The sequence below is a fragment of the Mandrillus leucophaeus genome, unplaced genomic scaffold (assembly GCF_000951045.1).
Source record: "Mandrillus leucophaeus isolate KB7577 unplaced genomic scaffold, Mleu.le_1.0 Scaffold449, whole genome shotgun sequence".
NCBI lineage: Eukaryota > Metazoa > Chordata > Mammalia > Primates > Cercopithecidae > Mandrillus > Mandrillus leucophaeus.
The window spans coordinates 1,114,681-1,132,290 of NW_012104798.1; the positions used below are offsets into that span (position 1 = coordinate 1,114,681).

The following is a 17,610-nucleotide window of genomic DNA, read 5'->3' on the forward strand; positions in this document are numbered from 1 at the left end:
TAATTTCAATCAGTGTGTTCGTACCCATAGCAAATTCATGTTTTACTGCAGCATCCAAGTTATAAGTTCTCATAACTAATAGGTTTTTTGGTAAGAATTAGATGACACATAAAATGTACTTAACTGTAACAATGTAGAACGTAGCAATCTTTAATAATTTCTAAGCCAATCAGGATCTCTCAATGTCTCAACAAAATTATTATAACTATGCTCCAATTTTGTATTGTTTTGTTTCATTTAAGGTGCTAGAAATAGTTTACTTCATGTTCATATTATTATTGTAAGATAGAAAACTCCAAAACTATAGTTGACTTAAGACACATCAAAATGGCAAAAATCAATATGAAGGAATAACAATTTTTCACTATTGTCAAGAAACGAAATAAAACATATAAACCACATGGGAGAAAAAGAATAAAAAAGCTCTACATATATGAGCGTGGTCTCTTCTCCTTCTTCCTATATATGTATAAACTTCAAGTCAATACAAATGTCTATATATACCAATATTTATGCCAATCATGGCTCTTAAAGAGTAGCGCCAGATACAAATTATGATATAGATTATAAGAAAAATAAAAATCGATCCATATACATGTACATCCTTGACATAAGTTTCAGCAACTATATCCTTTATCTCTGCATAAAAGCAGATCAGTATTAACTTGAAAACTGGTAAAGAAAGCAATTAAGGTAAGGACCATGCTGAGGACCCCAAAGTAATTTACATTATGTGAGAATTTAATCCTTTTAAATCTTTCAGGCAACAATTTGCTATTCTCATAGGAATAAAGAATCTCAGTTTTTATAGGAATAGCCTATGGTATAAAGTTATGTAAGTTTGTCAATTTGGGGGGAAGAAGCAACAGATAGCAGTTGTAGAGATGGGGGGGCGGGGATCCTGTTTTAACGTCATTTGAGGGAAGGACAACTAAACTGACGTTAAGTCCTAGGAATTGTAAGTAAACTAATCAAAAGTGGTAGAAACTGAAAATGATAATAATAATTGCTAACATTTAATGAATTCATAGCGTATAGCAGGGTCTGTAGATACGTCATCTCATTATTCCTCATGATAACTTGGGAAGGAGAAATTAGCATCATCTGGATTTTGAGACTGTGAGGCTCACCGAAGTTCAGTAAGTTATACATGGCAGATAGCAAACAGTCTGTGAAGTTTTCATTGGAATGGAGATGCATGTGTTGCCAGAACTCCCTCTCAATACATAGTGGGTCAGGAAAAAGACTCAGGAGCTTTTTGTTCTCCAAATGGGGGTTTCAGCTAAATCAGTGATGACTATGGAAGAGACCAGCACAGGAAAAGTACTCTAGAATGTTAGAAAAGACAGAGACTATTCTAGGCTGATGTAGTCATGAAATAAAGGGGGAAAAAACCCCCAAAAACCTTAGATCCTTAAAAAATGGATACAATCTAATTAGACAGAAAATAAAGTGGGTATTTCCTATGGAGGTAATGGGTCTATCAAAGAATAGTTGTGAGCAGAGGCACTACAATGTTCACAGTGAATGTCTGCAATAGAGAGGCCATTCTGGCTTGAGCAAAGAGCTTCTGTACAGATTGAAGGGAAGAAGGGGCTAGGAGCCTGGGTCAAAGTCAGAATATTAGGACCAGTCAGAATGCCTAAAGAGACTGGATGTTACAGCATTTAATAATCATCTCTGCTCTTTCATGAAAGAGTCTGTAATTCCCATAGATACTGTAGAACTAGGCAACATTCTGCCTAGTTCTAGAGTTCCTGTATCTAGGATACTATAGATCCTATAGAACTGGCAACATTCTGCCCTATTCCCAGGGTTTTGCCATAGTGTCTATAACAAAGGCACTTTAAAACAACTTTTTAAATAAACTGAATACTTTTAAACCATGTAGTAATGGGATAATAAACAATGCTTTATGAAAAAAATCTGGCAACCTTGTTAAAATTATCTAATGAGAATATAAACTAGAGGTCATAATTCAATTAGCAGGCTATTACATGAGTTCAGGGGTCACAAAGTGTGCTGTTCAGTGTTAAAGATGCAAAAAATCAAAGGTCCATTCTGTCTTATGAGATGATATAGCAGCCACGGCACGATTATGCCAATGCATATTTTGTAAATATGTGAATTGGATTCCCAATTACTGAATCAGATTGTCTTGTGTTTTGTGTTCTTTTGTTTTGTTCTAGAAAGGATTTATGAAGAAATATTGTTAGATTACATTTTTACATGACAAAATGCATTATTGAAGAAAAACTGCTGAAAGCACTCTGAAGACAAAGCAAAACGCAAACATGGAGAGGTTACTGGTAGCAAACTTCATCATAGTTGTTGGGGATTATCTCAATTCATTGTGCTTTCAGAGGGAGTGCAACCAGGCAAAATACAGGACCATGGACAGTTCCCATAGTACTGATGGGGACTTCTGCTGAGCTACTAATTTTTCTTTTATATATGAATGCCTGAGACAACCCCTTTTGATTTAGGTACATAGGAAATGAAGGTAAGTTTCATTTCAGAAAGGCAATAAAAGACCTTACCTTCATTTACTATCTATCTAAGTAAAAAGCCCTCCCTACAGGTTTGTTCAGAAGGTTCTATACCACACTGAAGACCTATTTAAGAGTAAGGATAGCAATCCCTATGGATGAGAAACCAACCTACCATTTACAGTCTCTTCAGCTTCAGGTTTACTGAAAATACTCTAGGAAGGAGCTAGGGGCATGGGTATTTACAGTTTCAATCTGATACCAAAGGATTTGAAATAAAATCCAATGAATTAAACAGAAAAACTAACACATTAAAGAAGACATTTTGCAATTATGATTTAACTTACATGACAAACCTAATGAGGTCTTGCATTTGCCTGGTAAAATTTACATACCCTCTTTTCTCTGTTTGTTACATACTGATTCTATATCAAGTGAGCAACCCTTGCTCTCTTATCATTAGGAATTATGTAGATGACAGTGAAAAATAGAAAAGAGATATTTAAAGTGAGAAGAAAATTTAAAATATGATGAAATATGTAAGTATCTCTGTGTATCTGGGATAGAACTGTGAGTTTTCCTTCTATGGGTTCTAATGGATCCATAGATACAAAACTTGAAAATGACAGAGTTCCAACAGAAAAACAAAATTTCTAACTGATGTAAATAGCTCTGTAACAAAACATAGATGAACTGTCTCTATCCTGTTTGCCAAATCGTTTTATCTTAATAAATAATGTATTTCAAATTGGGCGACTTCTTTCCTAAAATGTCAGAGGAATATATATATTTATTGTCCAAATGATATTTTTGCTTACCTAAAGAGAATCATGCTGAATCATCCTGTGACTCAAAACCTTGTCTAAAAAGTAATGCATGTACAAAAAAGAATACAAATATTTTCCCCAACATATTTTTTACCAAGAAGCACTTTGTTTCTGGAAAAGGATTATAAGACTCATAACAGACATGGGGTTAATGGAATTGAGATAATGCAAGCAAGTTGGAAAGAGATATATTTATTTATGAAGAAAGAATAGTAAAGTTTCATTGGAATAGAGGATGCACTTTGTGGATGTATTGCAAAATTAAAGAAGCAAAAAGCAGGGGTGGTTTATTTCACATAGTACATTTAAAATACGTCCTATTTGAATTTAATTAATTTAAGTAATCATACTGAACTCACTAAAAAACTAATGGTAAAGTAAATTAGATTTTGTTTTGTGAAGTGACTAAAAACTAGTGATCTAGGTAATTTTAAAGTTTATATATTTGTACCTTTTTTCTTTAATCTTAGAATAACTATAAGTAAGAATGTTTTATCATAAAAACAAAGGACTTTTGAAATATTCTGGTACTTACTAAGTACTATGAATTCTTTAAGAATAAGCTCATAATTCTTGGCAGTAAAGTGAGATTTAATTTTAATATTTTTCTAAATTATCAATTAATGGAAATGCCTAATAGATACTTGAAAACAAATCAGTGGCACAATGTAACATGATCCTGTTCAAGATTTGTTTAGAAGGCAGCAAAGGCTTTACTGCATCAGTATTAAGGCTTTTTAAATATATATACATATTTCTAAAGAAAATTTTCATAAATATTGGTTTTATTTTGGTAAAGCATCAGTTGATAATGATATGCTATCAATACTTTAGTTGATATTTGGTTTGGGACTTTAAAAACACAAATGTAAATTCTAATGATAAACATTATAATTCAGCTGATATTTTCATATGATCTTGTTATTCTCATAGCATACCTCACTGTCTAAAATGTCGGGGGAAAAAGTAGCTTAAATTGTGGCTGGAGAAAATAAGGTAGCAAAATAAAATGTAAAAAAATTTAATCCAGTTAAGAAATGAATAGAGAGAAGCAAAAAAGTTATGAGAAGTCCTCCCTGGAGATGTTTAAGAGCAAGATAAATGTCCATCTGTTTAGAATAGTTTCAGTGTGGCTTGCCTGGAGGAAGGGGAATGAGATCTGCTAATCTGCAAAATTTCCACAGCATCAATTCCGTATTGTTGGGATACCGCCTTGAGCATATTTAGACAATCCACAAGATTAAAGCAAATGCTTTTAGTGAAAATCTTGTGAACGCTGGAATTTGCTCTAAGGCCTGAATGTAGTAAATCCCATAAACCTGTTACAGTGCATCAGACTGGGCTTTTACATAGTGCTTTACAAAATATGGCCTGAGCAACTTCTTTTTTCTCTTTTACTCTCTGAATAACTCTGAACAGTAGCCACGATGGCACCACGCAGGGTTTTTCAACTTGTAAATGGACATACTAGAATGATACATGGGATGAAGTACTGTACCTTCTTCTTACACCAAATACTAATCATATTAATATTGCTAATATTAATGGAAATTTATTGAGTCATGACGATGACTTATGTTCACCAGTTTCATAACAATAGGAATTAAAATTTACCCTCCATTTTAATAAATTTTACCAGATAGCCTTCCTAAGTTTTAGTGATAAAACTAAACTTCATACAAACCCCATGAGATTGGAACTTTTTTTTGAACAATGTAGTTTGAACTATTTTTTAATTCTAGAAAATGCCTTTTAATGTAAAATTTTTATAATATTGCAGCTGTGATCCTAATTCATAAAATAAACCTATACATTCATTGTGATATTTGAATATTTCCCTCATTGTCTTTCACATTGTTACATGGAAGGCAATGAGAAGAGTGGGAATAAATTGTTCTTTTGATCAACATCATTCATCATCCACATAGTTTCTGAAGCCCCCTTTCTTCTGTAGAAACATAAGCTTCCAAAGTTGAAATAACGTACATGCCACAATACTCAGCTCCCCCCATATTCAGATCCCTATAATTCTTACCACTGCTGCTATTCAGGATACATACTGCTTTGCCTTTAAAAAACAGGGATGACCAGGTGCGTAATCCCAGCACTTTGTGAAGCCAACACTAGTGGATCATTTGAGGTCAGGAGTTCAACACCAGCCTGGCCAACATGGTGAAAATCCATCTCTACTAAAAATACAAAAATTATCCAGGTGTGGTTGCAGGCACCTGTAATTCTAGCTACTCAGAAGGTTGAGGTGGGAGAATCGCTTGAACCTGGGAGGGAGAGGTTGCAGTGAGCCAAGATTGTGCCACCGCACTCCAGCCTGGGTGACAGAGTAAGACTCTGTCTCAAAAAAAAAAAAAAAAAAACAAAAAAACCCCAAAATCTGGGCTTGGGCACATTCCATCACTTACATTACGCGCGCGCGTGCACACACACACACACACACATACACACAGAGTGCACTGCACTATGGTTTTACTCTTCTAATCTAACCATTCCCTGATAACTTCAAGTGATATTTTTCTCTTTCCTAGCACCTACAGCCCTTAATGTCTTGTTCAAAAATCAAGGTCTTGTGTATATTCATTTAGTACTTTCTAGTATATTTTCTTTTTCACTTTGTAACTTCATGTCAAAATGACCCATAAAAGAATAGTCATATGTAGTCAATATTGCTAATCCCTTCATGTTATACTTTCCTGTCTCTCCTTACAATGCATTTTTCAGGGTTAACTTTTAGCATTCGATATGTCAAATACTTGCAAATGAAATACTGTATTTTCATAACATTTTACTGTTTTGAAAGGTCTTTCATACATCTTCTTTCCCTAATAACCATACCAAACCCAAATAACTATTGTTTACTTTATAAAAGTAAAAACTGGCCAGGCACGGTGGCTCACACCTGTAATCCCAGCACTTTGGGAGGCCGAGGAGGGTGGATCACCCGAGGTCAGGAGTTCGAGACCAGCCTGACCAACATGATGAAATCTCATCTCTACTAAATACAAAAAATTAGCCAGGTATGGTGGTGGGTGCCTATAATCCCAGCTCCAGCAGGAGAATCGCTTGAACCCGGGAGGCGGAAGTTGCAGTGAGCTGAGATTGCACCACTGCACTCCAGCCTGGGTGACAGAGCGAGACACCATCTCAAAAAAAAAGAGTAAAAACTAAGGCTTAATGAAGTTGACTAATTTGCTCATACTTGCAAGTCCAAAAAATAACACAATGTTCTGAGACTCCAGTCTTAAGCTCATCTAACCGCATTAATAATTTAAAAAACTCATCTAACTGCATAAATGATAATAAAAAATCTTTACATTTTGAGAAAAAATTATGCCTGTGTTGGAGAAAAGATTTGAAAACTTTGCTAAATCAACATCCCATTAGATAGAACACTGACTAGCCTCTGTTATCTCTAAACTTTTAAAATCATATGTTTTAAGGATAAATACAAAATATATAAAGAAGAATCCCATCATGAGTGGTCCCTACTTCCATGCGTATCCTTAAATGTGGGAGGAGAGCCACTTGTTTACTTGGATTCCCTGAATATCTTTACTAAGAAGATTAAAAGCCACCTGTTTTAAGGAATTAGAGGTAATACTATTGTAAGATTGCAAATAGCATTACTAAGGGAGGGTCAACTGTAGCTATTGCCATAGTTTTACAGCTAAGTGAAGGCAACTTAAGTAAGTGTACATAGGAATTCCTTCACACTGTTCTGGCCAGGTAGATTTGAACACCACGTATCATTGAGTCTGCCTGAAGACTTCCCGAAGCCCTAACTAGCAAAGGTAAAAGGAAAGCAAATAAAATCGTATTAAATTGAGCACCCATAAAAACCTACAGCCATGGTTTTAATGGCTTTATACATTTATACCTTAGAAGCTTGTAGTTTTCTGTCTTTACCTGTACATTTAGAAAGTACAAGTTTAAAAAAAATCATTTACATTAAGGAGAAGACATAGAGGCCAAAATCTGTGGCTTTATAAACAGTTGTCCTCTTTGACAAGGGAAAACATCTGTCTTACTACTGGAAAAAAAAAAAGGCATCAGATCCAACCCTGGAGAATTCTGAATATAAGTTAATTCTTGAAAAAGTGCCTGCCCTGTTTATTACTAGCTAAGAAATATTAAATTCCTGACAGTTAATCTCGGTACACAGGGGCTTTTCTCCCTTATATTCCAAACTAACGTAAAAGCTAAGAAAAACATTTATGTCCCAGCATTCATAGTCTATCGAAAACCATTGTTTTTAGAAGCTAATATAGCAGTTTAAAATTTAGAGAGAGATATATTGATATTATGATTGTCAATGAGATCTTAAATCTGATATATACCTTTAGAAATATAGGCACTTTAAAAAATGCTTATAATTGAAACACCAGACTAAAGATTTATCGAAGGAAAATACAGAAATTCACTTTTAGTTTTTTAAAGGATGCTATAAATATATTCTTTCATGAGGATATGAAGGAAAATGTAAGAAAAACATTCACACAAAGGGAAATACATAATTTTGTCTTTCTCATGCTTTTGGTATTTAATGAAAAGGGTGATCTTAAAACTCTGGAAAAAGTTGTAGCTGTAGGCTACAGGTGTCTCTAAGAAGAAAATATTATCACTATTTCCAGAAAAGAATAGTCTATATTTTCATAGTACTTCTAGTATCTTGAAAATAGAACATGGCAGAACTGGCCCAACAATAAAACTAACAGTTTTATTTCTAATAAACACCAACAGCAACTAAAAACATAGTTACTAAAGTAAGCTGACAGAAAAAGTGGGGAAAAAAATCATAAATATCTGTGAATCAAATCACTTCACAGCTTTCAAAAGATTAATCACAAGGATTAAAGAATGAATTTCATGATGACTTATTTCCAGACATCTTCTAAATGAGCATCTCGTCAAACAGCTTGTGAAAACAATTGTCAATTTACTATTACAAGGTCTCCTTTCTGACACTTTATTTAATATAAACTTGACTTTGAAAATAGATAGTAACTTAAAACACTATAAATTTAAAAATATATACTTACAAATTTTTAATGTCAACTGCCCCACGGAAAGCTTTTCTTGGGATTGCCTGAATTTGGTTTTCACTGAGATCACTAAAAACAACAACAACAAAAAGGATCACGTTAGAGAATATTATTTAAAGGTTATGTTAATCCAAATGTTTGAGAAGTTATAGGATACCGGAAAGAAAAAGAAAACCCTAAAAGGATCATAATTACATCCACAGCATTATATGCAGTTTCTAATATAAATATTTTACATTTCTAATATAAATTAAAAAGTTGGAATAATGGCTTCTTGAAGTATGCTTCTAGATCTTTAATTTTATAAGAAACTGTAAAATACGGTACTCATAAATTGAAGAGTCACTCCGTATCTGTGTAACAAAAACATTTCTTTAAAGAATAGTAAATTGTTCATAATTCAGTTTCAAGGGATTCTGAGGTTTTAGTAGTTTATATTTCTCCAACACCCCTGGTGTAACTTATAAAGTATATAAGAAAGCAGCCTCCTTAATTTCCCAGAGTGGAGTGGGTAAAAACTGATAAAACCTGGACAGTATGATTAAGTTTTCATAGTACTTCTAATAATCTTGAAAATGGAACATGGAAGAACCGGCCCAACAATAAAACCTACAGTTTATGCATAAAATATTAATAGCAGGTTGATATAAAACCTTCTTTAAATAATTCTATTATAATCATAAACATAGACTGTCTATATTTGCATTTTAATTTAATTGAGAAATACGTTTTAATCACTGAACAAAGCACTCTGAGCTGGAAAGAGCAGTTTGTAAAAATCACTCATCTCATGAAAGGGATCATTATTTTTCCTTCAAAGAATTCCAACGCCAATTCTATAAGCTCACATAGTATTATTAGCCTTAACGAGTAGAATATAAATATGCATTCAAGAAATGTCAACGAAAGCAGAAAATTCTCATCTAGTTTTAAGTAACATTACCACATAGTAGAGTTGAAATATCAAACAAAATGAATTATTACAGCAACAATGATGGCATTAAAATTATCTTTAAAATTCTAGGATAACTGACGCTCACAAAGAAATACGAAGCTACTGACCACAGGTGCATAGCAGATGAAAACAGCCATTTTCCAATATGAGGAGGCATATTGGACAGATTCATCCACATCCTCTCCCCCACTGCTGCTTATGATCTGAGTTTCTTGTTCATACACTTGTAGTCGCACAATAGAGAGAGAGAGAACTGGCAGATACAGAGATTTAGTGTGTGGTCTTGACCTTATTAGCACCAAGTTTTAAGCAACGAAGATTTGCATTTATAACTCAATATCCTCAGTGTTCAAATAAAAAAAAGTTTGCTAAGCAATTCGTAAAATATATACTAGTCTATCTAAAGAGGAAAAGTCTATAGCACAACAAATTATTTCAAAAGATAAATTTACAAAATGTGCTTATGTAGGAGTTAAGGCAGCCATCCACTTCCTTAGTGATGTAGCCTGTTACTGTTTTCAATAGTTTCAGTATATCCCTAAGAGTAATAATCCTTCATTTCCTTAAAAATTGCTTATTTCTCCAATTTGCCATTGATTTAGACTTTCTTCCTTTGCTTAATTACATCAAGTTAAGAATATTTAACAACATATATTTAAAAGCCTTGATGACAGAAACAGTGTTCAGGGAAAGCAACAGAACAAAAAGAAAGCAGAGAGATAGGAGACATGAAAATAAGTAATAAGAAATGAGGAGGAAAATATTGCATTCAAGAAAATTTGAATCTGTTTACAATGCCTCCTGAAAACTATTTAGTAGTGTTTCTACTGTTACATCTTCACCAATTCCATGTTTTCTAATCGCTTATAATTTTCCACTTCAAAGACTAAAAAAAATGCCTTTAAGAGTGTGTAGATGAATAAAAATGGCAGAAGTGTTTGCTCCAGACTTTGCCTGCTCCTAGGCTCTGCAGCCTTCCCCTTTCCAACAGCTGGGGCTATGTCATTCCCCACCTATAGCTTCAGTTCTGCTCAGTCCTTATGCATGGTTTTGTCTTAGAGTAACGGAAGTAGAGAGGGCTGGGCAGAAAGTCAGGGAGATGGATTTTAGGTGGTTTGTAGAAAAAAACAGTGAAATGCACAGTCAGAATGCCATTCCTTCTAAATTTGATTTTAGTCCTTCAAATTACCTTAACAGAATCCTAGGGCATCAAATATCTAAATCCTGCTAATAGAATTTTTTTTTGTTTTGCAAAAGTTTGAGTGGCTTGCTCAGAGCCTCCTTATTCTCTTAAGGCTAATGGTTTATGTGTGACTGTCCCCTGAGTAGATGGCTCCACAGGCCACACTATGGGGTCTCAGTTCTGATGCCAAGGAATAAGTATGGATCCCAGACTCTTTCAGTTAAGTGGGCCATGTGCACCCACAGCAGGAGGAAGAAACTAACACATTTTTAGTACCTACTACCTGCAATAGTTGCTTTTTAAGCAGAAATTATTACCTTAAACTCTATTTCCTTTATTCCTCATAACCACCTTGTAAAATAGATACTGTTTCTTGGTTTTACAGGAAAGGAAACTGAGCTTCAGAGATGTTAGGTGTTCGTGCTAAACAATGAGACAAATTGTTAAAATAAGTATGTGGAAAATATAGGTAAATATTTAGCGAAGATTTAGGGATTTCTAAAGATGATTTCAGAAATCTCAGTATGTCCTTCCTATAGTCTGGAATTTAGAAGGCTTTTTTTCCCTAACTCATCCTAGACTCTGACTTATTGTCATTTGCAAAATGATGTATTAGACTATGTTTGAACAATGATCTATATTTTGTACATATAGTCAACTGAAGGTTAGCAGTTATCTCAGTCCAACATATTGTTATTTAATATCTACTCTACGTTGCAAGGGCTACTGAGTTGGGTAAGGCCAATTTCCTGTCTTCAGGAATTTTCAAATCGAGTGAAGATGAGGCGAATAGCCAAACAGAAGGAGGAATACAGTGAATTCCAAAAAAAAAAAATATATATATTGAGAGTCAAAAAAGCAAGAAAGCACTTGGAATAAGAAAAAAAAAGATTATGTGAATGTGTCAACATATAAAAGCAGGTGGACAGGGGCAGAATAGCAAAAACCAGGGCATGCAAAAAGTACACTCTGTACTTTTGATGCCAGTAGTTTACAGTCTGGTATCCTAAGAGGGTACAATATATGCAGTGGAATAACAGGAGAAGGGGTGGAAAGGACAAATCAATGGTGTGCTGAGACATTACTGACAGCAGTGTATTGTTCTGTGAATTGTGTGGAATGAGCAAAATGAGTCAGAACTACTGAGTCAGTGGATGGAGATGCCGAGGGAGGAGTCTGTAATTATATCACTAGGTAATAGAGTGTAACAGTGTGTTTCAGAGGAAGAAAATGGCTTGACTGGAGTTGATTTTTTGGAAGACTAATCTGGAAATTGAGTTTCAGACTTTTTCATACCAACTGGGGAATGCATCCTTATTTCAGCAGACAATGGTGTGGAGAGGAAGGTGATAGTCGGGAGGAGGACACGGGTTCTTCCCTAGATTAACTAAACTGGCTATGGAATTTAGGACAGATACATGGGGTCAAAGGTTCAAATTTAGTTATATTGAATTTGGAAGTCTAGATAAAGACTTATACGACAGCCGGGAAAAGACAGTGAGAACCTAAAGCAACCATCAACCATCAATTAATTCAATGCTTCCTTACTCTGGGACAGTTAGTGCATGAGACATATCCATACTATAAACAGAAAAAATAGAGAAGACCAAGAGTGATATTAGGGATGCATGAAGAACCAAAACTTAGACGTGGATTGCATGTGAAGATGGATTAGGTAAGGGACAGAGACGTCACAGAGGTCACTTTGAACTTAGATGAGAGGACCACTAACGAAGCTGGGAAATCAAAAGGGCAATCTGGAGTGCGAATTATGATAATGGTTTTGAAAATTCTTTAAATCTAGTTGGAGAGATGTGATATACATATAGATATAGATACATAGATAGATATGTATATACACATACATATGTATCACAGTTTGAGGACAATGAAAATTGTTTATGGTAAGCAAATTATAAGTGGTATCTGAGAAAGATAATCAAGGAGACAGACCAAAGAAGGAACAGTCATTGGCAGCTTGGTTGACCCAGGCCACCTTCCAAATAAAATGAGATCTTATGTGAAACTTGTTTAAAACTGATTAAGCTTGGTAATTCTCAACCTTCAGTGCTGGGGGAAGAGGTGGGACGTGGTGGGTGGCAGGAACGGAAGCAGGGAGGCAGCTTGTCAGAGCAATTGAGAACATTGACTTCAGGGCCAGATTAGCTGAGATTAAATTCTAACTCTACCATTTATTAGTCATGTGACCTTGGGTCACAGTGCTTACCATCACTATACCTTAGTTTCTTCACCCCTATTTCATAGGATTGTTAGGTGGATTCAATGAGTTCATACTTTTAAATTGTTCAAAAATGACTTGGCGCATAGTAGGGACTACAGAGGTGATTTATTCTACTTGGAGACTCTTTTACGTGCTCCTGAGTATACCTGCTAAATTCCCCAAAGATCACTGTAGTCGATGTGAGACATTTCTGATGTGAGTGCACTGTTCTGTGAACTGTGTGGAATGAGCAAAATGAGTCAGAACTACTGAGTCAGTGGGATGGAGGAGTTTGTAATTATATCACTAGCTAATAGAGTGTAAAAATGTGTTTCAGAGGAAGGAAATGGCTTGATTGGGGTTGATTTTTTAGGAAGATTAATCTGGAAATTGAGTTTCAGAGCAGGCAGGGAATGGGCAGAGAGCCGTTATCAGGCAGTGTGTCAGAGAGTCAGTGGGTCTCCAGTGAAGTAGGCGATGTTTTTAGAGAACACTACGTAATAAAGTTAGGAGTTAGCATCTGGTGCAAATGTAAAATCTTCAATGGAAGTTAACATGGGTGTCTTCTCAGGGAGCGCTTACAGCCATTCAAGTTTGCTGAGTAAGCAAGTAACAATGGAAAAAGTGTTTGGAAAAGAGGAGCATGCTAACAATGCACAGGATATTGGGGAGTTAGGATTGAAGACAAGAAAACTAGGTTAGTTTTGTTAAGAGGATACTGCAAATGCTCAGGCATGATACTATGGAATTTTCCAAAGATATTAAAAATATAGAGCACCTTAAACTTGAAAACCTGGTTTATTCATTTTTTAAGAACACAGAGAAACGAGGGGAGCTGGAAAGACTTCCCCATTCTGAAGCTCATCCCAAAGAAAAGATATAAAGAAGGGTGAATGTAAGCATTTTCAAATAGGAAAGGTATTAATTCCTGGTATTTGACCAATTGGAAAGATACAGGCCTCCCAGAGCCAAGTCTGGAAAGTGTCTTACTGGCCAGTCATGAAACCATGGAGATTCCCATTTTAGACCCTCCCCCTTCTACTATATTCAATTCATTCCCAAAAGCACCCCAGCACTGTCCCTAGTCAAGTCCCTTTCTCCATTCTCCAATGCCATGATCACTGGTAGAAATTTCATCAACATTCTTCATCGATGACTGAGACTCCAAACTGATCTCCCTGCTTTGACTTATGATTCCTTCCAAGGCATCTCCCACACTGGTACCAGAATTGTATTTCCAAATTTGAGTTTATGTCAAAACACATCTTCCTGAAGTCTTCTCATCTCAGTTAAGAACACACCATCCATACCAACATTCAGACCAAAAACTCTCGAGTTCTCACTGACATATCACAGTCTTCTGCAATCTACATCCAAACCACTAGCAAATCCTCTCAGCTCTATTTTCAAAATACATCCAGAATCTGACCTACTGGCACCTCTAGTCACCTGATTGTACCTACCATCTCATCTTGTCTGAGTTACCTAATAGTCTCCCAACCATCTCTTTGCTTCTGCCCTTGCCTTCCGAGAGCCACATCTAGTCACATCTCTGATGAAAACTACAGATATCTTGCCTCATTACAAAGAAAGCTCAAAGTGTCATAAAGGTTTACAAATCCCTCCTCCCCCAAAAAATCTAGTCAGCACACCCTTTTTGACCTTATCTATTTTTACCCTTCCTTTCACCCTCTCTATTTCAGTCACATTGGCCTCCTTAGAGTTACCTGCAAACTCTCATTCTCTTACTTCAGGACCTTCCTTGATACCTGCTGTGACTCTCTTTCCACCTCATTCTTTCACTCATGAATTTCATGCTCTTAATTCACCTTTTATATGATCTTCCAAATCGTTCAGCTTTTGTACATTCTCTTTTTGCCTCAAGCACCTACTTCCTATCACCATGAGATGGAGAATTAAACATTGTTCAAGATGCAGACCAACTCCTCAGCTGAGCCTAGTGCTAAAATCTCCATAACCTAACCTAGTGCTAAAATCTCCATAACCCTTGATGCTGTGCAAAGTACTAAGCCTCTCTCTCCATTTGCGTATCTGTAAGATGAATTCATATATCTTAGAATTGTTTTCCATAATTACAAATAAGGTTTGTATTAACAACATAAATTAGTATTTGTATCATTAGATAATAAGATTATTACATAATTATTTTCATTATTGGGGAGTCCCTTGTTCCCTCTTTTGAACTCTTAAGGTGACTTGTGCTGTTATTTAGTATAATTCTGTTATTTAAGTTGACATTTTTAGGTTTCACATACAAGTGAGATCATGTGGAATTTGTCTTTCTGTACCTGGCTTATTTCACTTAACATGATGTCCTCCAGGTTCTAAAAAAGCTGATCTCATAAAAGTAGAGGTTAAAATGGTGCCTACCTGATCTCATAGAAGTAGAGGGTAAAATGGTGCCTACCAGCGGCTGGGGCGGTTAAGGTGAAGTGGGTTGGGGAAATGTTGGTTAAATAATATATATTTACAATTACATAGGAGGAATGAGTTCCAGAGATCCACTATACAGCAGGGTGACTATAGTTAATGACAATATATCATATTCTTGACAAACGCTAAGAGAGCAGATAAGGTTCTCAGTACAGAAATGATGACTATGTGAGGAAGTGATTTGTTAATCAGCTGATTTAAACATTCCACAATGTATACATACTTCAAAACATCATGTTTGCAATGAATATCTACAAATTTATGTTAATGTTTAAAATAAATAAATTTGAAAAAAATAGTTTTAATTGAATTCCTTTCCTAAATAACTTTCTCTCCTGTTAGACAATATGATAAACAAAGGCAGGGATGTTAATTCACATTATTTCTGCAGAATTACTGGCATGTGGTAGTATACCACTGCCAAATGTTTGCGCAAGGGAGACATGGAAAGAAAAAGAAAAAAATCATGGCGAGGTGCAGCGGCTCACACCTGTATCTTAGCACTTTGGGAGGCCTAGGTGGGTGAATTACCTGAGGTCAGGAGTTCAAGACCAGGCTGGCCAACATGGTGAAAATCCATCTCTACTAAAAGTACAAAAATTAGCTGGTCATGGTGGCAAGCACTTGTAATCTCAGCTACTCGGGAGGCTGAGGCAGGAGAATCACTTGAACCCAGGGTGTTGGGTGGAGGTTGCAGTGAGCCAAAATTGTGCCACTGCACCCCAGCCTGGGTGACAGAGCAAGACTCCATCCCAAAAAAAAAAAAAAAAAAAAATTACAAAACTTGGCAACTTGTAGGATGTAAGGCAAGGGAGACTTCTGTGAAGTAGGTCTGTGATTTGAGGCCTGATAAGTAACAAAATCTGGCCTTATAGACATAACCAGGGGAAATGAGGAAAGAAAACTGGACTTCTGAGAGGACTTTTAAACATAATGGTATCAAGGCAACACAGGAGAGGAGAATGGCAACGTTTTATAAAATGTTGGAGATAAGAGACTACAGCTCAATAAAGGGATCAGAGACAGAAACACAGATTAAAGTCTTTGTATCATGGTGGGAACTGAACTACACGCTGCACACATAAATCTCCTTTCAGGTGATATACATCAACACATTTCAGATTTGCAGGTTATTATCCCCAAGAAACTTATGCTTGGTTTACTCAAGATTTTAATATTTGCAAGTGAGAAAGTAAGCTGTGGTCTTTTCTCGCCCTCACTCCTCTTTTCTCATTCATGTATTCAAAAGCATTTATTGATAGCATAAAATCTGATGTGATCATTGCTTTATGATAATTCTGTTTCTTTCAGGGTATGTTTTTATCACCACCTTGACTGCTGCTTCTTGATTTATATGCGTCTCTTCTACATACGTCTTTCCTCTTGCAAATCTTAATAAAATTTGATATGGAATAAGTACTTTGAGCATTCTTTGTTGGATGTATGAATAAGTTCTTTTTAGGGATTATTGGGTCTATTCCTCCACCAAAATTGTTTTTTTTTTCTCCCACTGGAAACCCTCAGGAACTTCTAGTTCTCAGCAACTGAAGTTTTGTTGAACACAGTAATAATAATCTCTTTCATCTAATCTCTAATATGTCTTGATCCCAGCACTTCTTGCTGTTAATAAAAAGTGTCAATAACTTACTGACAATAACTGTAAAATTCCATAGATGGAAGTGTGAAAAAGTATGTACTTTAGAACTGATAAAATAAGGTAATACTCAAAGTTAACATTTATTGAGCAACTACTAACTTCCAGAGAATACACTTCATTGTTTCTATAACCAAGTCAGGATGTATTCTCTTATTTTTATTTTGGAGATGAGGAACTGGGGTTTGGAGACGTTACATTATTTACCTGTGGTCATACAGCTAATAAGCAGTGGAGCTGGGATTTGAACTTGCTCTGTTGTTTCTCAAACCTCCTATTCTCAAGCACTGCTATCTTGCTTCTTACAGGAGGTGGCTTCTATAGAGGTCTGGCTCTCTGGTATTACAGTTCAATCACCCTGGACCTGTGGTTTCAAAATGTTATTTGAAGATCACCCATAAAAAATATCTAGGGACATTGTTTTAAAAAACAGACTTCTGAGCACCACTCCAGACATATTAGGCGGAATTGCTAGGGAAGAAGTCCAGGAATCTATATTTTTAACAAGTTTGCCTGGTAACTGTTATGCCCATGGTCTTCGAACTCCATGTTAGTAACCCATTGGAACTCCTCTGATAAATGGTACCTTCCAGCTTTTTTTTTTTTTTTTTTTTTTTTTTTTGGTTTAGCTATGTCGCCCAGGCTGGAGTGCAGTGGTGAAATCTCTGCTCACTGCAGCAGAAAATAAAAACTAGGAAGCCCCATTAAAGCCAAGAAGAGTGTATACACTCTCTGGACAAAGGAGAGAGCTGGATGAGAAAGTCCACTATTTC

General features: G+C 35.7%; 1 protein-coding gene across 4 annotated transcripts in view; it reads right to left on the reverse strand.

Annotated features, from left to right (window-relative positions):
• The window catches only part of SLIT2 (slit homolog 2 (Drosophila)), a 362,556-nt gene that overhangs the window by 142,859 nt on the left and 202,087 nt on the right, over positions 1–17,610 (reverse strand). For all 4 annotated transcript variants that reach the window (XM_011994270.1, XM_011994268.1, XM_011994269.1 and 1 more), the window contains exon 5: positions 8,368–8,439. In XM_011994270.1, coding sequence (XP_011849660.1) covers positions 8,368–8,439 — 72 coding nt within the window. The remainder of the gene's footprint in view (positions 1–8,367; positions 8,440–17,610) is intronic.